Here is a 26702-nt window from a genome sequence, read left to right on the forward strand (position 1 = left end):
AGGTATAATGGTAATCGTCTTTTTCAGAATCGACTGATGGATATTGACCTTAAACTCGGGAAAGTGATGAAGCTAGATAATGAGATCAAGGCTTTAGACAGCAGGAAGAAACAGATGGAGGAGGACAATAAGGAGCTGGAGGAAACAATGGAGCAGGTAATTTGATAATATACGTAGTATATATATATATTTTTTTATTTTATTTTGTGATGAAAAACCTAAAGCAGAAGAACAATTAGGAATGACAACTTTTCGTAAAGGAGGAATGCCGGGATGAAAAAGACTGAAAAATTAAGTATGAGATAAATAATAAAATACATGATCAAAGTTAATGAGGTTGTATTATTAATGTTTTTCTCCCTTATAATAGGCTTAATTATATTTATGTATTCATGTAAATATGCCAGACTTTGCCACACAGGCTAATTTTCTTCTGCAGGAAAAGCTTAGCAGTTGCCTCATTGTACTCTAGAGTCCACTTTGTATGATGTGTCATTATCTTCAGTGAGGAACTAATAAAAATTTAAAAAAAAAAGCTACAGAGGGTGAATGAGATTGTTTAACTTAACAATGAGCCAGTTAACCTTTGGCTAGCATGACTACTCTATCTTTTCACTTCTGTTTGTTGGGTGATGGGATCTATTCCTATAGTTAACAGTATCAGGACTTTGAACTATATGGAACCAGAGCAATTGGGGCAGATTTATGACTGAAAGACCAAATTTATTACCACTATATACTGTTTTTATTTTAAAGCATTTATAAAAGCAGGTCCAAATGTCTATATTAATTACACTCGGTGAGCCACTCTGAAACCAGTTTACTGTGTGTGGCAGGTGTTTCAGGGTTCAGATGAGGAGCTGCAGGACATTTACCAGAACCACCAGGGGACGGTGAGGGAGAAGGAGCGAAGGCTGACCGAGTGCCAGAAGGAGCTGGAGAGAGCTGGCAGAGAGTGTCAGAGACTCAACAGAATCAAAGCTGAACTTCTGGGTGAACAAGGTACCCACAGCTGTACACCTGGTGCTACCAGGGTAGCTAAACATCTGTATCTGAATGTGAAAGCACACGCACGATTGAATATATTCCAGCATTCTGGCAGAATATCACACTCAATGCTAAATAAATGATTAAGCTGAAAATATTCGTATTATTAAGGCTATTTTTTTCAGCATAAACTTTATTTTTCTTTAGTACAAGACTAGCTTCTTACACCTATTTTGCTTTTGTTTTTCCTTCTTCCCAGGTCGTCTACAGTCGGAAGCTGACCACCATACACAAAACATCAGGAAACGTGACACTCAGGTAATGGGGGCACAGTCGCAGTTGTTGTAATGGAGGCTTTAAATGAATATAATCGAGTGACAGAGACTAGGAAAATTTCATCACAGCAGTGTCAAGCGAATGTTAGGTTGTTCCTTGAACAAATCACACATGTTGGTATATTTTTCCTCCCTTTTCCTCCCCTTTCCCACACAGGTTCGCTCTCTGTCAACCTACCTGGAGATGGAGGGCTATGACCGACCACCCTTCACTGCTCTTCAGCTTGAGAGCTTTCATCGTCACGTAATGCAGAGACTGGAGCAGGAAAAAGGGACACTTGGCCAAGTTATGGTAAGAAATTCTCAGTTGAAATAAAAAACCAAGAGTTTTCCTGAATTCATGTTATTTACAAACAGAGTTGAAAAACAAAATGGACAAGAATTCTTTTAAATATTTTCATTTTTTCATTTCTGGTTAATGCTGTTAAGCAGTGCTATTGTTTTCTCTCTGTCTGATCATCTGCAGAGACTCTTAATACATAAATATATCTTTATTATTCACTAGTGTCTTAGAAGGTTTTTCCATAAAACATTCAGTAATATAGACAGAAACTGTTAAGACGATGTTGACATTTCATGTGCAGTTTTCTCTTTTGTGAAAGATTTTAACTACTGAACACAAGAAGCCACTGAAAATTCCACTCTTACTATATTCACAGAAGTTTTTACATCACTCGTGAATTTTGGACTGTGCAATTAAAAATAAATATGCAGGTCATGTTCATGGTGCCTTATTCCTGCGTTTGCTTTTGTGTCATAAGGTCGATCTGCAGGAAAAGGAGCAGCAGAAGCAGCAGTCTATTGATGAAATGAGGGATAAGAAAACTGGCCTGGAGAGAACAGTGGAGCTGAAGAGAGGCATGCAGGGAAAGAAGCAGCAAGAACTGAGGAGTGTCAGAGCAGAGCTGCAGAGGCTGGAGGGTTCGTCTACTCGACTGCAGGATCTGGAAAATGAATTGGCTAAAGTGGTGAGAGTATTTTGTTTTGCTGTGAATTTTAAAAGGTGGTTGTTTTTTGGTTAATTTGCAGAATTCCATATTAAGGATTACACTTTGTTTGGGGCACACAGAGCATGTGAACCTACACACAGTTATTCTGGAAAAAGATGTTGGTGCCCTCCCTACACATTCCCTCAAAAAATGTTTTTAATTTGTAGCATGTTTGACTCTTTATTCACACCAGACAAAGAAGTAACAATGCTCAGGTTGTAACTTGATGTTTTGTCAGTAATGGTGATAACACTCGAATAGGGCAGTGCCTTTGTTTTCATACGCACATGGCGGAAAAAGCATTTCGGCGACGGAGAATGAGAAGGCCGAAAGCGGATCATTGAATGAAACGGATGAACCAGAATTGGTTTGTAAAAATGCTGCAACTTCAGTGGTGTGGAACTGGTTTGGCTTTCGTCCGTCAGATACACCACAAAGCGCTATTTTTGGTAGAGCATGCTAGCAGGCCGTCGTTATTACCGTGTTTTTTGGAAAATACGGCACACTTAAAATCAATCCTTTGATTTTTCTGAAAATTGACAGTGCCCCTTATTATCCCGTGTGCCTTATGTATGACTTCTGGTTGTGTTTACTGACCTCGAAACGATTTTATGTCATACACGGTGCTCGAAAATCTGTCAAATGTTTTAGTACAACTTTGCTAAGCTACGAACCCGCACCGCTTGATGGGTTGTCGGAACATTACGGCTATCGTAGGCAGGAGCCTCGCGGAGTGATACGTACTGTGCTTCAACATAATATTACCATATTGTGTGTGTGTGTGTGTATAACCTCTTTTTAAGTTTTGTGGATATTCTACATGGTTATGCTGAGGATATGTCGGCCAATTTCCACTGGAAATGCCTTTTGGTTAAACTGTCAGTAAGGAATTTGCATTTGTACTGTTAAATATTTATATAACTTTAATGCACATAAAAAACAGCTGCTTGTTTAAGTAAAAATATATTGATGTTTTGGGGTTTTTTTGCACTAATAAAATTGTGGAGTCGTAAAGTATTTTGTCTAGTGTCAATTATATCGTCAGTTATATCGTTATCGCAAATTTTCAAATGTATATAGTGATAAATATTTTTGGTCATATCGCCCTGCTCTACACTCGAATAACAGATAACAGAGAGGACACACAGAAAGGGAGTAAGACAGAGAGATATACATTTCCTGAGCTTTCTCGAAGAGATTGTTTGCATAATGTTCAGAAATTTTTTTGTCAAACAGTTGTGCATTATTCCTGCGATTTGTTATTATCATTTTTGTGAATGAAGTTTTAAAATTTCTGCCATAGAAAGTTTAACTGGAACTATACTGCTGACACACTGTGGTCTTTTGTTGTATAATTGATGCCATTTTTTTCAATGTTTGTTTTCCTGTTCAGGAGCGTGAGCTGCAGAGTGCAATCCAGAACTCCAACGTGGAAGAGCTGAAGGCTGAGGTTTCGGAGCTCCAGAGAGAAAAAGCTGAACTTGACTGCAAACAGAGACGGCTAGATCAAGAGATGGAGACGCTCAACACACACACGACTGCACGCACGGAGATGGACATGCTGAAAAAGAATAAGGTAATGTGTCATCTACAGTTAAAGAAAAAGAGTCAACGTTGATTACTGCAGCCTTTCTTAGAGTTGACCCCCTCGAAGGTGATGTTAAAAAAATGTTGCAGAAACTCATCCAACTGTACTATAGTGGTAGTAAAACCAAGTAACCCTGCATGGTAATCTAACCTTCTTTCTAACCTCTAACCTCCCTTCTTCGTCGTTCCCTTTTATGCCAGCTGCCACATCATGTTTCCTTTCTCTGTAGACTCTCATTTCTCCGTTTGCTCTTTTAATCTTTTAGGGCGAAAAGGAGGAGCAGGTACGCAAGTTCAAGTCCCGTCACAGTGAGGATCTGGTGTCCTTACTGGGCCACTTTCCCAACAAGAGAGAGCTGGAGGACTGGATCTATTCCAAGTCCAAGGAAATTAACAGCACCAGGAACAGACTTGAAAAACTCAAGTTAGCAAAATGCATTTACGTTGAAGCACACACACGATGAAAGAAAATGCTTTTAAAAAGACGTTTTTCAGAGGGACTGATTGGTGTTATATTGCTGTTTTTTCCTACATTTCAGTAAGGACTTGGCTTCAAGTGAGCAGAACAAAAGTCACATTTCTGCTGAGCTGCGTAAGAAGGAGCAGCAGTTAACCAGTGACGAAGAGAAGTTCTTCAATGTGTGTGGTAGTCAAGATCTAGACCAGGACCTGGGCAAACTGCAAGAAGATCTGGAGAAGATATCCAAACAAAGAGGTTAATGGCCTAAAAAATTAACTAGAATTGGCACCTTGGAGTTGACAAGATCCTTAATTGCAGTGTGGACCTTAACTGTAAACTATAAAAATGCCTCTTTTTCACTAGTGCTCTGGCTGCAAAATGTCCAGTTGTATAGAACTTACTTTGTCATAATTACTTTCCCAATAAGTTGCTAGTTGTTATTCCCGTTTTATATAGTGGTGTTCATTGTAATAACCCAATGTAGTGTAAAAATGAGGATAAAGCAGAGTAGCTACTTATTGATTAGTCCTTGATCATCATGTCTTGTCTAAAAAAACAAAAAACAAAAAAACCCAAGATGGCCACAGCCAAAGTGCCAGACTTATTCTTTAAAACTTGGCAGATCAACAGGTGATGAACATGTCCATCATTAATATACATTTTATCTTTTATGTAGATAAGATGTTACAGAGGTTGATGAGGTTCATTCTAAAGAAATACAGAATCCTTTGTGTTGCTGGGTGGATTTAACAGGTTCAGTGTGTCGCTCTTTAAATGCATCTTCTGTGCGTTTGACTACATTATAAATTAATGTAACAACATCTTTCCATCTGCGCTATAATCTCGAGTGAATCAACTTTGTTAAAATTGGTTGACATATTCAAAAGCATCACACAATCAAGAAAAGTATTTCCTATTGAATATAACTATATATGTATTTTCTGGGTATGCAGTAAGTTAACCAAGGAAGTGATTACTTGACTTTAGTGTGTATGCCCATTTTAACTAAAAGCCTAATGTACAGTGTGGTTGGTTGGCGTCTTTTCTAGTAATAATTGGCAAATGATTAATAAATTTTCTCTTTCTGCACCTGTCCTGGTATAGCCATGCTAGCTGGAGCCACAGCAGTGTACACCCAATTCATCAGTCAGCTGACAGAGGACAGGGAGCCCTGCTGCCCAGTGTGCCAGCGGACGTTCCCCTCTGAGTCTGATCTGCAGGAGGTTATCAACGACATGCAGTCGAAGTTACGCCTGGTGCCGGACAAACTGAAAAATACAGAGCAGGACCTGAAGAGGAAGGAGAGGAAGAAAGATGAGATGATGGCTCTCAAACCTGTGAGGTACTGAACCAGAGGGGTCTCTGATCTGAGTTTGAGTGTTTTTTTTTCTGCTTCTAAACTCAAGTAAAAACAAATGTCAGGTGATACCCTCAACAATATTAGAACTAGAAAAAAATTGAAAAAATAAAGAGTAATAAAAAATAGAAGACCAGAACTGTTGTTGTTTAGCATCATAGTAATTTAAAACTCTACCATAAAACAGTGCAAAGAACAAATCCCTGATGTCTTTTCTGTAGTCACCCAGTTGTAATAAGCAAAAGGCATTTAAGCAGCACTGCATATAGACTGATAAACACCAGTCTATAGGACTGTGTAGCATAAGGTTCCTATACTGAGTTTGATTTTTTAAATAAATAAATGACCATAAAAGTAAATATCTTTAATTGATTTTTCCAAAATTTACAGAGTTACCATTTTTCTTCCTAACAAGGAAATAAATTAGCCTGTGGACAGTCTCTTGTTCTCTTTCCTTTCCAGTAGATGGAGCTAGAGTGTCATAGTTCTAAATTCTGGACACACACACACACACACACACATACAGTGTGTGTTAAATCTCTGAGATGAACATAGTTTAGTAAGCCAACAGACACTTTTTTGTTGTTGTCAGGACAACCTTTCATGTTAACTTTTATAGTGAGTGTGATGATAGTCAGAGAAACATGTATACAAAAAACGAAAACATTTCAGTGTCATATTTACAAATAATCTTATGTAAATAGTCACGTACTTAAATTTTTCGAGGGTTTTCAGCCCCACCTTGTGGCTGCCTGTACATTATGTTTGCTTCGTTTTATTAATGGAGATGGAAAAACTTTTCTCAGCTGCCATCTTTCAAAGGGTGTGAATATTCTGCTACAGGGCCGTGTGACAATGTATCCAATGAGTTCATGTGAGCTGATTTTATGTGTGCATACTTAATTAATTCACCTTATATAGCTGTGATCTCTACAACCAGAGTCTGAGTCGAGCCTCTGAGTCATCTGATATGCCATTACTTTTTCGTTTGATTGTATTATCATATGAGGCACAGCCTGTCTTCAGTGACCCTGCAATGCACCAAATGTCTTGGCTGCCTGTGGTTCAAATTCAGGACATTGAAGTAGGCCAAGTGTCTCTCAAAAGGGATGTTTGTTTTTATTAGGTCTCTTTAACTTGGAAGCAATAAGATTATTAAATGCTCAGCTAAATGTAGCTAAACTCATTAGTAGGTGCAGCTTTACAGTGGAAACACTAGATAAAGTTAAATTAGTTAACTCTGATGAGTGTTTCCACTTAAGTTAAGTAGAAACACTAGTTTAAGAGGTGTCCCCTTTCAGCACATATAGTATGGCCACTGTGTGTCGTGGGACAGGATATCTTATATTATATGTGTGTTATCTCTCTCCTCTCCTCTCCTTCAGAAAACAGACATTATAGACACAACAGTTTGCTTTCAAGAGTTTCACAAAGTTATCAGCGGTTTGTTTTCCTAATGTTTTCAGGTGGGCTATTCCACAGTTTGGGACATAAAAGTCAAAAACTGTAGTAGCAAACTTCTGAAAATCTATTTATGAAGATAAAATGCAGTAATCTTTTTGTTAATGTCTTTTTGTTAATGGGGGTGGCTGTAGCTCAGGTGGCAGAGCAGGTCAGCCACTAATCAGAAGGTCGGTGGTTCGATCCCAGGCTGCCTCCTGCCTGCATGCCAAATATCCTTGGGCAAGATACTAACCCCGTGTTTGCCTACTGGTGGTGGTCAGAGGGCCCGGTGGCGCCTGTGTCCGGCAGCCTCACCTCTGTCAGTGCGCCCCAGGGCAGCTGTGGCTACAATGTAGCTTGCCATCGCCAGTGTGTGAATGTGTGTGTGAATGGGTGAATGACTGAATGTAGTGTGAAGCGCTTTGGGGTCCTTAGGGACTAGAAAAGCGCTATACAAATGCAGGCCATTTACCATTTACCATTTAAATGTATGGCCAGATAGTTCAGTACATCATTGTCATGGTAACAAATGTTATGCTGTCTGATAAGGGTGGTAAATAGCAACATGTACAGTAATGTGAGAAATGTAACTACTGTCAACTTCAATGACAACTGCCGTGTAGAACATCACAGAGTGATACTCAATCTCCGCCAAAGATGAAGAATTTCCTGTCAGTGATACGTGATTTGAGCCATTCAGGAACGTTATCTGAAAAATCTACCCAGCGATTACACAGTCTCTCAAAGGCTGCCTTTATTCAAGTGAAATGAGGTTAGCAACCTTATCAGAATTGTTAGTCTGAGAACACTTACCTTTTTGTGGGATGTAGTACACCTTTTTAAAGCGTTTTTCTTTTTACATGAATTCAACTTTGTCAGATAACAAAAGGTTGACTATTGGTTTATAAATTAGTATATTAACAGCCATTTCTATGACAGAGACTGATGAAAAGGTGGTTTTTCACAAGATGAATCGTGAGAACTGTGGGGGTTTAAGAGTTTTCTTTTTTCCCCGCACCCCCACCATCCGCTCAAATGCCCTTAAGGTTTATTTTGGTTTGGTTTGGTTTTTTGGGGTGGAGAATGACGTCTTTTAACTATTAAAAATGTTGAATAATAATTCTGTTGTGTTCTGCAGTTGTATATTATAATAACTCAAGTGTACGTACGACATGACTCCAAAACTCTTCTTTCATAGTTTTGTGACAGATATTTGAAAATGTGCCTCCAAATATGCTTGTAGACTTTAATAACAAGGTGTCAAAAGGAGACATTGTTGTACATACAGGTTTTTAATAAGTGTCACACTTTCAAAGTATATTTACTTTTCATTGTCATGTCTCTCAGACAGTCCATTGTACAGCTTCAGGAAAAGGAGCTACCGGAGTTGAAAAACCGTCTACAGACTGTGAATAGAGAAATTGAGAGGTTGAAGGGTGACGTGGAGGAGCAGGAGACTCTGCTTGGCACGCTGATGTCTGAGGAAGAAACTGCCAAGGCCTGCTTGCAGGACATCTCTCTCATGGACAGATATCTGGTATTAACCTCCTGCCTGTCGTTCTGGACTTGCACTTATATCTTTCCTGATCTCTCTTTACCCAGCTTAAACCTTTGTGGGCCTTTGTTTTCTCACCTTTCTTCATTCTCTTCTTTATTTTCCTGATATTTAATTGGCTATAAATTATTCTTGTTGATTGATGTTGTTATTAGAGTTCCATTTAAGCAATGTCCTTTTTTGGATTTTCTTTTGCTTTTCAGATGGACCTTAAGGACGTGGAGAGGAAAATCGCTCAGCATGCAGCAAAACTCCAAGGAGTAGACCTGACCAGAACCACACAACAAGTCAGTCAGGAGAAACAAGAAACTCAGCACAAGTTAGACACCAGTAAGATGACACAAAGCAAGCACATCCATTCACGGGGAAATTGTGTCTCTTACATTCTTAATTTTCTAACTTTGGCACTCAAAATCTTTTATTTCTTTCTTTTTTTTAATTTAAGAATTTGGCTCAATTATCATGCTCTGAGGACCTACATAAGGAGTGTGACTGGGAGGGGGGTATGAAGATATAGAAGCAGTTATTCGAGAAGGGCTGTTTTATTGATTTCGCTCAAACACTAGATTACTTTTCTCACTGAAACAGCTTAAACAGTTTTACTGCTTTGATTCTTTGCTCATACCGAGGCTGCTAGCCATTTGTTAGCTTCTTTAAGATGTCCTCGTTCAGCCTGTTGACGATCATCTAAGTTACTGATTGGATTTATTGTTAAAAACATTTTTGTTCCACCTGCGATTTACTCTCATATAACTGATCGCTTGCACCGCTGTATGCATGTTGTTCATGAATAAAATGGTATGCATTGACCCTGCCGGTCATCAGTGACCAAAGATGCTGGAAATCGTGTGATATGAGTCCCTGGCTGGTTTGTTGATGTGTCTCTAGTTGCTAGTTGTTTTTTCTTTCTCTTTACCTCTTTGTATATTTTCAGCTTCCAGCAAGATGGAGTTGAAACGTAAGCTGATCCAGGACCAGCAGGAACAGATACAGATGCTTAGAAGTGCAGTGAATGAGACACGAGCAGAAAAGCTCCAGCTGAGCAGTGACATGCAGAAACAGCAGCAGCTGGAGGAGCAGTGTGCCAAGTTCACCACTGAGATCCAATCCTTGACCAGAGACATCAGGGTATTTTTTTTTTATTTTTTTTTTGTGCTTACATATTTTATATTCACATGAAGATTAAAATGTTTCACACTTTATTCTCATACTCTTAATACAAAATAACAGAAATGTACCATAATCATACAATCAAGTCTTATATATTCATTATATATGGCTACCAGATGTTTGGTGAACATTGTTTATTTTTAGTTGCATGGTTTAAAAAAAAATTCTATAAATTTTCTATGTTGTCCCTTTTTTGTGTGTGGGTTTTTTTTCCTGTTCCACTTTGTGGTTTACCAGGAGGCAAAGGAACAGCTGTCCCCTCTGTCTGCCACTCTGGAGAAGCTACAGCAGGAGAAACAAGAGTTGCTGGAGCACAAGAGGCAGAAGCAGGAAGAAGGGCAGGAGAAGGTGGGCACAGTCTCACTTTTGTCTCTTTTGGAACGTGCTTTCTCTATAATGAAAAAACAGCACAGAACTTTACATTTACGGAGCAATTACTTGTTATCAGTTTTCATTTAAAGTTTTTTTTCCATTTAATTTGCTGTGCATGTCATGTCATAGTTTTTTTGTATTGTATACACACACACACACACACACACACACACACACACACACACACACACACATACACATATTAATAGATAATGACAGAGCATTATGTTTTTGTAAGACCTTTGTTCTGCCACAAATAAACTGTGAATATCTGTTCATCTAAGTCTGAATTCTGACTGTGTTTCTGACAGATCAGCTCCATTAAAGAGAAATTAAAGGCGATCACCACTTTGGAAAAAGACATCACTAAATATGTCGATGACGGCAAAGATGAATATAAAGAGGTAACATGTTTGGCATTGTTGTACAAGATGCATCACAACCCCCACCCCCAGTGATTTATTCTGTGACATATATTGAATTGTAGCCTCGGAGTAAAAGGTACGCATATATTTTATATAACTTTGAAACACCAACTTTTTCATTTTAACACTTTAGCATTGTTTCTTGTGAGATTAGCTGTAGAAGCTTGACTGTAAGTGTGTTGATTTTATTATTTCTGAATGTGTTTAACCCTTTCACGGACCCTATCATTGCAGCAAAAAGAGTCTGAGCTCCATGAAACTAACACTCAGCTCCATGAAGCTGAGAAGCACAAGGAGAAAATTAATAAGGAAATGGGAAACATCCGTCAGGACATAGACACTCAAAAGGTACAGGACAACAGAGCAAACACTGTTTCATGTTTCGTAACTTTAAAACGAAGTTAAGAAACTTTATTTTAGATTCGCCTAACTCTAGCTACATGAGTACGGCAAGCACTTTTTAAAAGTTTAAACCTTCTTAATGAATCCTAGGTCCAGGAGCGCTGGTTACAGGACAACCTGACATTGAGAAAACGTGTTGAGGAGTTGAAAGAAGTTCTGGGTAAACGTGAGGCTCTTATGAAGGACATGGGCAACATGCAAGTCATGCAGCTACGCAAGTAAGAGCACCACACCCATTATCAATTTTCCACATGATTGGTGAAGCAACCAAGCAATTAAAATAGTTTCAGGCTCCGTCACATCAGAAATGCCACACTTAACACTTGTAAATGTTACAGAGCTGTTTGTAGTATTTTAAATTCCTTCCCTTCATCTCTTTCTGTGGTTTTCCAGAGAACGGCGTGAAGCAGAGCGCAAGCTGGAGGATTTGAAAAGAAACCGCAGTATTGCATTGGGCCGACAGAATGGCTTTGAGGAGGAGATACTGCATTATAGGTGAAACATGCAGATATGCGGCACTTACACATACAGAGCTTACTCTATACACATATGGTCATGCAGAAAATGAGGAAATAATACAGATAAGAAAACTGATTGGAAAATTGTGGAAAAACATGATATCCCAAAAGCAGCTGTCCATTCAGGTTCTGTGTAAAACAAATGAGGATGACAAGAAGTGAATCTCCAATAGATCTTCCATCCCGAGAGACGTTGAGCTAATTCAGTAGAAATAAATGTTATCATATAATAAAAACACAGCATGATTAACCATTATTGTTGATGTTTTTCGCAGCAATAACACCTCTGCTATATCTGTATATATTCTGGATTAGACTGCTGTGAATTAGAACTTTATTTGTTTTCATTTATAAATACTGTGTATTGTTCAGATCCCTGTCAGAATATTAATACCAATACTTATGTGTACCATAGAGTGTACAGCCGAGTGTGTGAAGTCATCCTATTATGATACACCTCTGTCTGTTTGTCCAAGAGTTTCTCCTCTATGATCAGGTGTTCAGTAACCAAGGCACACAGGTACATCTTAGGACCCCAGAGGTTCTTAGCCACCAACCCATTTTTACCATTTCTGAGCCTGCAACATGTCATTTTCCACAATTGTAACGTCGGATTATAAGGTGCACTGTCAAGTTTTGAGAAAATTAAAGGCTTTTAAGAGTGCCTTATAGTCCGAAAAATACGGTAATAACGACGGCCTGCTTGCATGTTCTACAAAAAAATGTGCTTTGGAGCTATCTGATGGACAAAAACCAAACCAGTTCCACGTCACTGAAGTTGCACCATTTTTACAAACCAATTCTGGTTCATCTGTTTCATTCAACAATCTGTTTTAGCCTTTCTCATTCTCCGTATGTGTGTATGAATACAAAGGCACTCCGCATGCGCGTTTTATCCACATTCTATCGTGAATTTTCATTTTCTTGTCATTGCCTAACATTACAGCGGTATTACCTTTAACGGTATAATATGGCCCAGCCCTACTGGGAAGGATCTGGCATTTGACTCTAATGACATGAATGTGGTGGAGCATAACTGGACTAATATTTTGCTGTATTTAAGGGCTGTATCAAACATGAAATAATTGTAAAAATGTACTCAAAGGCAATGGGATGTTAAGCTATGTGAATTAGTCCAGCTTACAAAATCCACTTTTCAAGCATGTAATTTGACATGTGTAGGTAAACCATAAGGCACATAAATATGCAAACATAAAATAAGAGGTAAGTTAAGATCATCTTTTATCGTCTCAGTGTATATTTGATTGAACAAAATCTTGCATACCAATTTTTCATTTTACACTTGATGTTGGCAAACATTGTCTGAGTGTGTGAAATACACCAACAACATTTAGAGTAACCTTAACGCTCTCTGGTCGCTATGGTAACAGTTAAATATTTCTTTCAAAATAAGACACACAACTACAAAACAAATATAAAGTACTTGAAAATATCTAATTCGCCATAATGCTAAATCAACAAGAGCCCTGTTTCTCTGCAACGAGACGATCCCACCTGGGCGTAATGGGGGACAGTGACACCTGAAGTGTGTTGCTTATGCTTAGTCTGCTCCGCGATTTTGTTTTGGTAGCTGTAACTGCAGAAAACTCCGCTTCACACAGATATGATGTTGGAAATGGAAACATAGTTTTTAGTGCTGTTGTGGCAATCTTGGGGTATTCTGCCACAACTTTTATCCAGAATACCGGCAAAGTTGATGTCTCGAACATACTTTTAAGGCCTGTTGTGATCTCCAACAGTTGATCTTCTTCTTGCACAGACATGCTGGATTCACCCGGTTTATTGACAAATGGGTCGCAGATCCATTCCGTGTCAGTTCGTGGGTCTTTTGTGATTAGGAAGTAGCACTCGAACTCTTTTAAAGGCAAAGACAGGTGATCGTGCATGAGGAAGTTATTTATTTTTTCTGTGTGGCCGGTACCAAAAAAAGAAAATTTATTCATAACACACGGGAAAAGACCCAGGGAAACAGAGTTAACGATAAAAACCCTGAAAACCACAAATTTCGCATCTGCGCCTCAACTCTCGCGGCCCGGTACTAAATGACCAGGGGTTGGGGACCGCTGCGTTAGACGACTGACATCTAATGCACTAATACTGTAGTACTGATGTGTCCTAGTGTACTAAAAATGGTTTAAGTTAAAGTTAAGTTATCAAAGCCCTGGGTAGTGTTGAGAAACAGTAACAGAAAACCATGTCATTCTCTATTATTCAACGATTTATCATTAAACTAAAAGTGCAATTTGAAAATATTGCTTACAGGAAAGAGCTGCGAGAGGATCAGTATGACAAAGCTGATGAGCGCTACAGAAACAAGATGATTACAATGAGGACCACAGAACTGGTCATCAAGGACCTGGATCTCTACTACAAGGCTCTTGATCAGTAAGTTTTGTCCTAACATATGCATATATACAGCTTGTGGTTATTAACAAAAAATAGTTCTCCATACATAACATCTGATTTATGGTCTTCTTTTAAAATTCTGTAAATAGTTTTCATTTGACAGCTTTGTTGAATAAAGAAAGATTTCTACCATATTTTGTGATACTTTGCAATGTCAACAGGAAATGACGGTGTCAACTGATGCAAATTATCGCAGTTCTATCTTGTGCAGATTTTTGTGCTTTTCCCTCACGTATAAGAGAGTGTCACTTGCAGAAACATGGCTAAGCAGTTTAGTCAGCTATTTACTCGGCTTGGGAAAATGGAAGTGTATGGTGACACATACTGAAACAGATGAGATTGATTCGTTTCAGGGTAAAACCACAGATAAATAACATGAAATGCATAGTGAAATGTGTGTCAGGAGTTCAGAGTTTTTGACACGTTCCCTTGTATTAGAACAGTAACTTGTTAATGTGAGACTTGTGAGTCTTCATCAGAGATCAAGAAGTGCTATACATGCTACACAAAATATACATAATACATATCTATGAGTGAGTCTACAATAAATATAAACAGATATACGCAATAAAAACCATAAACCTCAATTATAAATATACAAACCTCAGTTTAAAAAAACAAAAATCATTAAATAAAAAAAAATTATAGAAGTAAATGTGTCTGTGTTTGCACAATAAAAAGCCAGGATAAAGCAAGTAAAAATAAATAGGTTTTTTCAGCGTTTTCAAAATGACTGAGAGATTGCGCAGCTTTAATGTGAGAAAGCAGATTGTTTCACAGATAAACAGGCCCTATCACCTCTGCTTATTAGCCTCTCTCTAGAAATGTCCAAGAGCTGTTGGCTTGTAGACATCAGGGCTCTGGTAGGACTACAGGGCTGTAAAAGTTGAGTTAAGCAGGGTGTTGTAAACTTCAGACATTACATGGAACCTTTCTTTCTGAGTTGATGTACTGTTTGCATTGTTGCAGTTTGAACAGTACTAGTAGGTCTTGTGTCAGAACATCATTAACTAGTTAGGCCTTAATTGGACGTCTATGCATATCTGAGGGAAAAAATTCACTTGCTTCAATTTCAAACTTCGCTTAGAGGGAGGTTCATTTCCACATCAAAGTATAGTTTTATTAATATCTGCTGAGATGTGTTCTTCTTCAGTCACACTTAACATCTACACTAAAAATTTCATTTTATAAAATGTTGGATTCATGGCTGCTGGTTAGAAAGTGCAAACCAACTTTCCAAGTCTATTAATTTTTTTTATGTCACAAGATGGTTTAAATGAAAGAAGGGGGGGGGACCTCAATGTGACCTAGTAACATACACGACCAGTCAAAAGTTTGGACACACTTTCTCATTTAATGGATTTTCTGTAAGTTAATTACTTTCTACATTGTAGATACATACTGAAGACACTAAATATATGAAGCAAGATATGGAGTCGTGTAGCAAAAAAAAAAGAAGCTCTAAATAGGTTTTATTTTTTAGATTCCTCAAAGTAGCCACTCCTTGGTTTGTTGACAGCCTTAGCCTTCTGTCAGTGAGCTTCATGATGTAGTCACCTGAAATGGTTTCACTTCACAGGTGAGCCTTGTCAGGGTTCATTATTGGAATTTCTTGCCTTCTTAATGGGGTTGGGAGCATCAGTTGTGTTGTGCAGAAGTCAGGTTGGTACACAATAGCCCTATTTGACAATTGTTAGAATTCATCCCAAAAGGTTGATTATTTTCATCTGGATGTAGCATTTACAGTGGGAGAAATGTTTTGTCATTGTGGTTGTTGATCAGTGGTCTTGACAATTTGCAAACTAATGATCAAGGAACTGACCTCACAGCCATTTGTCCATTCAGTTTCAGTCATTGTATAAATGTACTGTTTATAAGGTTGGGGAAACCTGCAGTCAGCTGAGACTAAATAAGTCACTTGGATGAGTGATGGATTGTTTCTCCGAATGAAAACGTTCCATCCAGACAAACAGAAGCAACCTTTTGACATTTACTTATCTGGATGATTGAGCATGTGTCAAGGCATGTTAGATTTCGTATTATGGCAAGAACCAATCAGCTAAGTAAAAAGACTGCCCATCATTACTTTTAAAAACTGAAGGTCAGTCAGTCCAGGGAATTGCTAAAACTTTGAATGTGTCCCTAAGTGTAGTCACAAAAACCATCAAATGCTACGACAAAACTAGTTCACACGAGGACCAGCCCAGGAAAGGAAGACCAAGAGTTACCTCTGCTGCTGAGGATAAATAGAGTCCTAGTAGCAGTCTCCTCTAAACATCAAATGTGCAGAGGAGACTGCGCAAATCCGGCCTTTATAGTCAAATAGCTGCTAATAAACCACTTCTAAGGAAAAGCAACAAGCAAAAGAGATTTGCTTGGACCAAGAAAAACAAGGAATGGACATTAGACCAGTGGAAATCTGTGCTTTGGTCTGATGAGTCCACATTTGAGATCTTTTTGTTCCACCCCCGATGTCTTTGTGCGACTCAGAAAAGGTGAACGGATGGTCACTACGTGCATGGTTCCTACCGTGAAGCATGGAGGTGTGATGGTTGGGGGTGCTTTGCTGATGATACTGTTGGGAATTTGTTCAAAATTGAAGGCACACTGAATCAGCATGGCTACAAAAGCATCCTGCAACATTCCACAGTCACCTGTGGCAAATTCAGATGGTTTGGGATGAGATGGACTGCAGAGTGAAGGCAAAAGGGTCAACAAGTGCTCAGCATGTCTAGGAACTCCTTAAAGACTGTTGGAAAACCATTTCAGGTGACTACCTCATGAAAGTCATGGAGAGAATCCCAAGAGTGTGCAGAGCAGCAATCAAAGGGTGGCTGTTTTGAAGAATCTAAAATATTGAGCATGTTTTCACACTTTTTGTTTACTTCATAATTCTATGTGTTCATTCGTAGTTTTGATGCCTTCAGTGAGAATCTACAATGTAAATAGTCATGAAAATAAGAAAAAAAACGATAAAATGACATGTGTCCAAACTTTTGACTGGTTGTATAAGTTGGTATCTGACATAGCAAATGTAGAGCAGGTCATCCAGATTAAATTAAAACATGTCACGATTTCATCTAAGGGCGTGCAAAGTCAATCTTACCAATCCTAGTTGATGTAATCACAAATTTATACATACTATTCTGATTTATATTTTTACACAGCTCAAAAAATGTATACATGTGTAAATATTACCACTTTCCTGCCTACATGAAGAAATATTGGTAAGTTTTATGCACGTCTTCTGTCCTAAAAAGCTTTTGTAGTTTTACTGTAATGACACATCTTGTGCTTGTCTTCCTGATGAGGCTCTTTGAATTTAGGTCACCAGAACTACCGCAGAGTTTTTAGCTTCATAGCTGGAACGTCAGCAGCATTGACAGGGTGGGAAGTGATGTCAGTGTCTTCCAGTACTTTGAGTTGGTGGCCGAGTGCAGGCTGAAATCTGATACAGTTTAACTGGTATTGCATAGTGACGTTTTTATTAACTTTATCTTTTTTTTACTGTTTTGGAAAAATCTTTATCTAAGTATTCCTTATTAACCTAAATTCATCAAAATTTTTGGAAGAAAAATGTTTTAAAAGAATTATAACTAAATTAAATCAACAGGGCATTGCTTACACTTTTACATTGTGTTGCATTCCTGTTAATTAATCTTTGCAGTCAAATAAGGTGTTTATTTTGTTTGCCTTTCCTAGAAGCAAGCTTTAAAGTTTGCTTTATGATGGATGTGAATAAAACTTGTAGTAAAGCTACAACTGAGAGATCCTTCTCTTTTTCATCTGCCTTGTTTTGCATACATGACAGCTATTGGGACTTTGGAAAAATAATCACATTATTTTTTGTCCATGGGGTTGATCATTTCTGTGAGGTCTGAAAGTACTTCTTTTGCTTAGTGGACAGCATGCCAAATGGAATGCACTTGTGTTGGTGATTTCAGTGCGTCTTTGTGGGCTCAATAGATGTGCAGATATGCAGGTCTGTTATCCGTAGTATATCACTTCAGTCAAGTGCATTCAGGAAGCATCATGTCTCGCAGGCCAGCAAACAGCTGTGATTGGCACGCCATCAAGCGGTGATTTGAAGAGCGCTTGAGTGCTTTTGCTTTGCGCTTTGTTGGCATAGCACACATTTGAAATATTATTTGATCATGTTCATTTAACTCATTCACTGCCAGCCATTGGCAGTGAATGAGTTAAACCCATTGACTCATTCACTGCCATTGACGGCTATAGACGTCAATGGCAGTGAATGAGTTAATTGTGGGAAGCAAAATGTCTAATTGTACAGCCTATTAATAACAAGCAGGGCTCGCTTTACCCCAGAGGATGGTGCTTCCAAGAATTTCAACTAGATCACAGGGCAGTTTTCCACTTGATGTGTTACATCACATCAGCTTGTCCAGATAACCTCTGTTTTTTGACGTTGACTGAACGTATTGCCTCCTGTGGTGGTCTTGTTGACGCCTCAGTGAAGGGAAAAAAAAAAGATTACTTCACTGTCTTGCACGAAGTAGGTGGCCTTTAGTCATTCTATAAATAAAATAATTTGAAAATGAGTCATGTCTTTCATGTGAAGTACCAGGCTCTTGAGTAACTAAACAGATTCTATGGATTCCAAAAAGCAGATTAGTTTTAAATTAATATATTAAAAAAGCTAGTTTTGCTGCTCAACTTCTTCGTCTATTTTTATAGTTGCCTTTATAATGCTGTTAATTTATCTTGGGAAAACTTTTTTCAAGACTCTATGTGACTGCATTCATAAACTACAGCTATGAATCATTTGCACATTTTATTTTAAACTTTAATAATGTTTCATCAGTTTCAATGAAAGGTCATTGGTTTTTAGTTCTGACACAGACTAATTAGCAGCCCGATTTACATAATGCAACACTTGCAAAAGTTAAGTTTTCGGAATTATCTGGCTCTTGACCTATATGTTCTGCTTGCCACATACTCATCCCCCACTACATTTCATGGCGAAAAAACTTTTTCTAACTTAGAGTTAGGTATGAAACAGTACACTTTGTTGTGTGCAAAGAGTTCAACTATTCGGTGCAGTCAGCAGTTTGAAAGCATGTTTGCGTGTGCAGAGTGCAGATGCGAGCACTTGTTTTGAGTTCAGGTCGCTAAAGCCTTTTATAAATAGAAGCCAATACAGGCTTTTGACTTTTAATTGTAGGCCCATAGATTATTACAGATATAGGTAGTTTACGTTAGGGTGCTAAGATGATATATTATCTTTCTGTGTTATCTTCAGTTATGTGTTATTCTATGTTATCTTCATTTACATGGCTAACCTTAAGTAAGCTCCCATAACAAATTGTATCTGATACCCCAGACCTGGCATATTGTGAACTTTCACAATACACTTACTTTCTCACCTTTCCAGTTCACTGTATCCTAATGGATTGTAAGATTGATGAAAAAAATAAACAGAATTTAAATCCACAGTTAATCGTTTGAATAACTTTTCAGGAACAAATGCTAAATAATTGCAGAGCCTGTTTTTTCCGAGTGTTTTGAAAAGCATCTCGACTTAATGCCGAGTTATGCTTCCATGTTTTCTCATACGTCATTGTGTAAAGACTTTCCAGCAAAGATGACTATAAAACTCAAAAACAACCCCCCACAGAAACTGTTACAGTATAAAAACGATTAGATCAACCCCCCACAGCAAGAGTTAAAGCTGTACCGGAATAAATGTGGCACGTCACAACAGAGTTGTTAACTGTGTAGCTTTGTACCTGATGTGCGTCTACCACTACCAGGGCAGGGTTTTTTTCTGGATTAATAGAACTGATTTTGATTTACTTCCAAAGAGCACTCACCACTATTTATGCTTTTTGAAATGACCGCCTAAAATCCTAAAACATAATGTTAGGTTTACTATCTCAAGCCGGGTAATGCAGCAGGACAGTGAATGTAAACATCAAAGGAAAGACAGCAGAATCCATCTTTCAGAGTGGCCCAGCCAGAGTCTAGTAGGAATACTGTTGAGATACAAGAGTTGACTTATTTTTCTCAGAGTGCACAAAATATTTAACATGTGTATTATTTTTGTGTTAAGCACAGTTAAATACCTGTGACTTGAGTAATGGCGAAGTAAGATCTTATCAAGAATTAATGCAAAAAACAAAGATTGTACATGTCTGTTTTAGTGCTGCATACTAAGCAGTTAATGGATAGTAGATGAATCACTAGTATTATCTGCTAATCCATTTACTCTGAAGGTTCAAAAGAAGTCTTATCTAATGATGACGTTTTTTTCCAACAGGTTTTAAATGACCTAAAAAAAGACTTAGACTTACTTACTTAAACTTACGTATTAGATTAACCTAAATTTGCTATTGTGGTGAAAAATATCCTGCTCGACATGCAAGCCTTCCAAGCACAGAAAAAAAACATCTCATAGAGCAGAGAGTTCACTTCCTATTTTGTATCACCGCATAACTATCAATGCCATCATTTTTATGTGGCTTCAGCATTTGCAGTGCTGATTTTCATGATTGAAATGTGCAAATAATTGAAAATTTATCAGCAAGGTAGCAAAGCATGACATTGTACACAGTGAGTTGTACAGATATGTCTGGGTTTTCTATTTAAATGCAACTGTGTTATAGCAAATCAAAAGCACCTGAAGGTTACGTTTATTTGTCAATGTATCAGGCTTTTTTTTTTAAATTATCCTTTCTTTCTATTAAAAATATATTCATGTTTGCAAACTGTTTATTCTTGGAGATCAGGATACTCTGAGAGACACTTAATAAGGATAAAAGGCCTTGGTAAGGATGTGTGAGCTCACCATCACTGATACCATCTGAGTACGGTATCTGAAGAGAGCAGAAGCATCATTTACCCATAAGTGTGGGTTAGAAAAGGCATGACAGCCTGCAGTGTTATCAAGATTGCAAGCAAGGCATAGAGCCTTCCATCAGACATTACATCCAGGTCACAGTTTCTATTTGAATACAGAGAAAATGGTTTCTATGGTAAGATGTTTTGATTTGGACGCAAAAAAATGAATCAGTGTGCAAAAATTGTCTGTGCAGAACTGAGCAAAAGCTAGAAGTCACTGATAATGTGACTTTCAATAAAATGAAGGTAGTTGAAAGTCAAAGTTAAAGAGTTTGTGTTTGCTAATTATTGAAGAGTCAGCATAGCTTTCATTGTATTCTGGTCAAAATAACAGTCTATATGTGTTGGCTCAGCGGTTCTTAAACATTTTCTTTCATGCCCTTCTTCAGAAGTCCATGAAAGTTCAAGCCTCACACTCTAACTTTTAGCAATCATTAAAAGCGAAAAGTTATCCAAGTATAATTTAAATTTGTAAATGTCGGTACAGGAGCGTGAGTCATTGTATAAGAAGGAAATCTGATTCCTTCAGACCCATCTCGCTTCATACTTTTCAACTTAGATCGTCAGTTTTGAATACATTGCAAGCAGTATTTAAACACATCTGGGAAAGCGAGGGCATCTCTAAGAGATACCAGGTTTACTGGGTCACAGATGTAGAGCGGGCTCTGTAGATTTGTGAATGTAAACGTTCGTCAACACAGGAAATGACTTGCAGCTACCGTATAATGAGAGTCAGCAACTTCCAGTGAAAGGGGGTGAAGTAACCACTAATGATCTTTAACCCTTTTTGAAGTGATTACCAATGAGAGTGCAGAATGTCATTTTACATTACCAAAGCAAAGTCTCAGGAGATCTGAGTGACAACAATTACCTCTTCTGCTGCGTCTGTATGATACACAACAGTAATTTAGTGCGTGTGCAGAACTCATGTTACTCAGCCTGATTGAGACGGACATTAAACAGACGAGTCTATGCACGTCAGATTTTGGGAAGTACCCCTCACGTATCTCAAATTAAAATGAGGTCGTTCTTCAGCTTCAGAGTTTTAATTCATGGTCCTACTTCAAAATTGCAAAACTAATTGAATGTGTTGAGGATATTGTGGGCTCACAGTCACTATCACTGCATTATCATAGTGTGCAGGGAGTTGATTGGTCCACTTCTGGACTTGGAGAAAATGTCTCTCCTCTTTTTCTCCTGCAATCCAAGACAGATATTTTGGCACTTTTTATACATAGAAATTCATAGAATAATGGCTACAGTCTTCTATGAACTTACTGTGTGTATATTGTTGTAAATATGCATAGCAAGGGTTTTTAGCAGTATGACTTGAGTTGAATGCCCCCTGGTCAAAGTTGGTTGTCTGTCCAGTTTATGCTCTGCTGCCAACCCTGAAAACATGCCTGTGTTGAAGCAATGTAATGGTAAATGGCCTGTATTTGTATAGCGCTTTACTTACTCCCTAAGGACCCCAAAGCGCTTTACACGTTCAGTCATCCGCCCATTCACACACACATTCAGAGACTGGTGATGGCAAGCGACATTGTAGCCACAGCCGCCCTGGGGCGCACTGACAGTGGCGTAATGTAAAGCCTTTTCTTCATGTTTCTCCTATATGTGCAATAGGTTCTACAAAGAATACTTAATAACATTTTGTTGTAAAAGTCTTGATGCATGCTCAATCATCCAGGTAAGTAAATCCCAAAAGGTTGATTCTGTTCGTCTTAGACGTAGCGTTTTCAGTGGGAGAACTGATACTGATGATGTCACTTGGATGAATGACGAAACATTTCTCCCACTGAAATGTTTCGTCACTCAAGCGCCGGTGTCCTGCAGGTTTTAGATGTGTTCTCGAACCAACACAGCTGATTCAAATGGCTAAATTACCTCCTCGACATGTCTTATTGCCAGGCCTCTTATGTTCTCCAGAGGCCTGGCAATCTAGGCAATCTAGGTGAACAGAATCAACCTTTTGGGATTTTTTTCTGAACTGGAAGATCATCACAATACAACAGTTTTAGTATTTCTATAGCAAAGTTCATCAAGAAAATGCAGAATTCTGCACTAAACATCCTGAACTTTTGAAACCTAGTGTGATTAAGTCAGCCTACTAAAGTCAATGGATGATAGACAGTGCCCTGCCTTACTTCTGTTATATTCTAGGATATTAGTAGACATCTTGAGACTAAATGTTACCTAATGCTAATGCAGTATTTTCATATAAAGAAATGCTGTATTATTATATTACAAGATAATAAAACTCAAAATGGGATTACTTTTTAAAGGGACAAATATTACACCACCTTCACATAATGGAAGTCATTAGTCACACCTTCCTTTTGTTGCATGAGAAGTTCTGTAAAGAAGATGTAATAGGTTGGACAGGCGGATACTTGCCCTACTATCTCTATTTTTACTTTATGGTTTATTCACTATATATGGTCTACAGAAGACATACCGTTAGTTGTACTGTTATCGCTAGGTTTTTTTTTTTGCAAACCACATTTCATGTTTCTAATCAGTTTGTTAGATTATAGACCAAAAGTTTCTTGGTATTCCGGAAAGTGAAAAAAAATCCAGCTGAGCGTGTATCTTATGTATGATTTCATATCCTGTCAATATTATAGATACATTTATTGAAAGATTAAAAAAACGTTGCTGTTGTTTTTCATTTTTTGTAATCAGTTGATCAGATGCTTATTTTTTGAATGTTTCAATTTTGTGCAAACGTTGGGTTTTTTTTTCGCATTTATCCACTGTCGAATAAATGATAAATATCTGGAGATGTGCAGACACGGGGATTGCTTAATAACTACCTCACACATAATGGTAGGATGTGACCTGTTATAACCTTTTTACCTGATTGCGAATAGGGAAATAGCACTTCAATAAACTTAGATGTCCCATGCAGCAATGTCTAGTAGAAGTGGCTTTTTGGTAGATAAATACATCTATCTTTAATTAGGTTTATCCTTTATATATTGCTCAAAAATTAAAAGAACACTTTTTAATCAGAGTATAGCATCAAGCCAAATAAACTTTGGGATATTGACCCAACTCCTCCAGGATGGCACATCAGTAGTTGCCATTGCAAGAAGATTTCCTGTGTCTTCCAGGACAATATCTAAAGCATGAAGGTAATTCCAGGAGACAGGTAATTACTCCAGGACAGCTGGACAGGGCTGTTAGAGGTTCTTAACACATCAGTAGGATCATAATCTGCTACTTTTGTGCAAAGAGGAACCAGATGAGCACTGCCAGAATCCTACAAAATGAACTCTGGCAGGCCACTCGTGTGAGTGCCTCTGAACAAACAATCAGGGTGGCTTGAGGGCCCGGCATCCTTTAGTGGGCCTACTCTAGTGTGCTCACTGCCGGGCACTGTTAGGCGTGAATGGCATTTGGCACAGAATATCAGAACTGATAGATCGACCACTGACACCCTGTGCTTTTCAAAATGAGAGCTGGTTCACCCTAAACACATTTGATAATGTGAAAAGGTCTGGAGAAGCCATGGAGAACATTATGGTCCCTGTCACACTGTTCAGTTTAGTGGTGGGTCAGTGATGATCTGTGGAGCCATATCCATGGAGGGATGCACTGACCTCTACAGGCTAGGCAACGGCCGCCTGACTGTCATGAGGCACCGGGATGAAATCCTTGGACCCATTGTCAGACGCTACGCTGGTGCAATGGGTCCTCGTTTGCTCCTTGTACACAACAATGCCTGCCCTCATGTAGCCAGAGTATGTAGGGAGTTCCTGGAGAGTGAAACAATTGATACCACTGACTGGCCTCCACACTCATCTGACCTAAATCAGAAAAACACATCTGGGACATTGTGTTTCCAACCCCACCAGGTTGCACCTCATACTGTCCAGGAGCTCAGCGATGCCCTGGTCCAGATCTGGTCATCATCTGTCCCCCAGGACATCATCTGTCATCTCATTAGGAGCCCTGACATTGTCAGGCAGGCATGTGGTGCCAATACTAACTACTCCCATAACGTCCATATCAGTAGATATATCCAGTATAATATTTCTTTCCCCATTGTGATCCTTTCCTTTAATTTTTTGAGCAGTATATTAATTTTTAATTTTATTTGTTTTCCACAGAACCATCATGAAATTCCACAGTATGAAGATGGATGAAATCAATAAGATCATACGAGACCTATGGCGCAGCACCTACAGGGGTCAAGGTGTGTCTCACATTAACAAGAGAGCGCTATTATTAATTTGTGGTATTTTCAGAAATACTGTTTTTCCCCCTCCTTACTGTCATTTATCTATTCTCTTCTCTCTCCAGATATTGAGTATGTGGAGATCAGATCTGATGTGGATGAGAATTCATCTGCTGGAGTGAGGCGGAGGGTTTACAACTACAGAGTAGTTATGGTGAAAGGAGACACAGCTCTGGATATGAGAGGACGCTGCAGCGCTGGCCAAAAGGTAAAAAAATTATTATTTTTTTTTCGGTTTTGTGGTTACATCACATGAAACCTGCATGTGACATGCAGTAAAAAGGTCAAACTTCTCAGTGAATCAAACATGATGTGACCATTTTGTTGTCTTCCTCTTTAAAAATATGATTGTGTGTGTCTAGGTACTGGCATCGCTGATAATCCGTCTAGCTCTGGCAGAGACGTTCTGTCTGAACTGTGGGATCCTAGCTCTGGATGAGCCCACAACCAACCTGGACCGAGAGAACATCGAGTCACTGGCACATGCCCTTGTAGAGTGCGTATATACGGATTCAGTATTCTTACTGCTATACTTGTGAAAACCCTCATTAATAGGATGCAACAGCTCCTAACATTAACTGACAGCTGTCTCTTTAGCCCCAAAACCAAATCCTTTAAATAGTTTAAGTAGCAAAGTGTCAAAGTACACACTTAGGGAATGTCTAATGTGCTCGGTCCCATTTATAAGCCGCCTCATCACATCTGGAACCTCACTTGGGCTTAAAAGCTGTCATTAAATCCAAGTTAACTTTGTACCAAAAAGGCCCCTTTGATGTAGATATGTTGCTATAGATACTGAGGAGTAGATGGGCTTCAAACCAGGAAATAAAAAGAAGTGCACAGCTGGTGATACTGAATTAAAAAGAACTGTTTAATTATTGCAGTAGTAAAAAACAGACTCCTCTGTTTTAATGTAGATTGGTGCTATCCTTCAAGCCTCATACTGTGTCCCTACACAGTGCCCACTGAAGTGTTACAGGATGTACAGTGGGGCAAAAAAGTATTTAGTCAGCCACCGACTGTGCAAGTTCCCCCACCTAAAATGATGACAGAGGTCAGTAATTTGCACCAGAGGTGCACTTCAACTGTGAGAGACAGAATGTGAAAAAAAAATCCATGAATCCACATGGTAGGATTTGTAAAGAATTTATTGGTAAATCAGGGTGGAAAATAAGTATTTGGTCAATAACAAAAATACAACTCAATACTTTGTAACATAACCTTTGTTGGCAATAACAGAGGTCAAACATTTACTATAGGTCTTTACCAGGTTTGCACACACAGTAGCTGGTATTTTGGCCCATTCCTCCATGCAGATCTTCTCGAGAGCAGTGATGTTTTGGGGCTGTCGCCGAGCAACACGGACTTTCAACTCCCGCCACAGATTTTCTATGGGGTTGAGGTCTGGAGACTGGCTAGGCCACTCCAGGACTTTCAAATGCTTCTTACGGAGCCACTCCTTTGTTGCCCGGGCGGTGTGTTTTGGATCATTGTCATGTTGGAAGACCCAGCCTCGTTTCATCTTCAAAGTTCTCACTGATGGAAGGAGGTTTTGGCTCAAAATCTCACGA

At 38.6% G+C, this 26702-nt stretch overlaps 1 protein-coding gene across 2 annotated transcripts in view; it reads left to right on the forward strand.

The window, feature by feature from the left end:
* rad50 (RAD50 homolog, double strand break repair protein) overlaps window positions 1-26702 on the forward strand; it is a 33903-nt gene that overhangs the window by 5666 nt on the left and 1535 nt on the right. For both annotated transcript variants that reach the window (XM_086309166.1, XM_086309165.1), the window contains exons 7-27: window positions 28-156; window positions 837-1002; window positions 1247-1305; window positions 1480-1614; window positions 2084-2290; window positions 3705-3887; window positions 4165-4322; window positions 4438-4613; window positions 5463-5700; window positions 8506-8695; window positions 8917-9043; window positions 9648-9841; window positions 10121-10231; window positions 10567-10659; window positions 10915-11028; window positions 11173-11300; window positions 11476-11577; window positions 13884-14006; window positions 25004-25089; window positions 25197-25339; window positions 25494-25627. In XM_086309166.1, the coding sequence (XP_086165292.1) occupies window positions 28-156; window positions 837-1002; window positions 1247-1305; window positions 1480-1614; window positions 2084-2290; window positions 3705-3887; window positions 4165-4322; window positions 4438-4613; window positions 5463-5700; window positions 8506-8695; window positions 8917-9043; window positions 9648-9841; window positions 10121-10231; window positions 10567-10659; window positions 10915-11028; window positions 11173-11300; window positions 11476-11577; window positions 13884-14006; window positions 25004-25089; window positions 25197-25339; window positions 25494-25627 (2996 nt within the window). The remainder of the gene's footprint in view (window positions 1-27; window positions 157-836; window positions 1003-1246; window positions 1306-1479; window positions 1615-2083; window positions 2291-3704; window positions 3888-4164; window positions 4323-4437; window positions 4614-5462; window positions 5701-8505; window positions 8696-8916; window positions 9044-9647; window positions 9842-10120; window positions 10232-10566; window positions 10660-10914; window positions 11029-11172; window positions 11301-11475; window positions 11578-13883; window positions 14007-25003; window positions 25090-25196; window positions 25340-25493; window positions 25628-26702) is intronic.

The sequence above is a fragment of the Aulonocara sp. 'chitande type north' Nkhata Bay genome, linkage group LG10, assembly GCF_057382095.1.
Source record: "Aulonocara sp. 'chitande type north' Nkhata Bay isolate Kocher_YH1m ecotype deep benthic linkage group LG10, A_spYH_male_GT1.1, whole genome shotgun sequence".
NCBI lineage: Eukaryota > Metazoa > Chordata > Actinopteri > Cichliformes > Cichlidae > Aulonocara > Aulonocara sp. 'chitande type north' Nkhata Bay.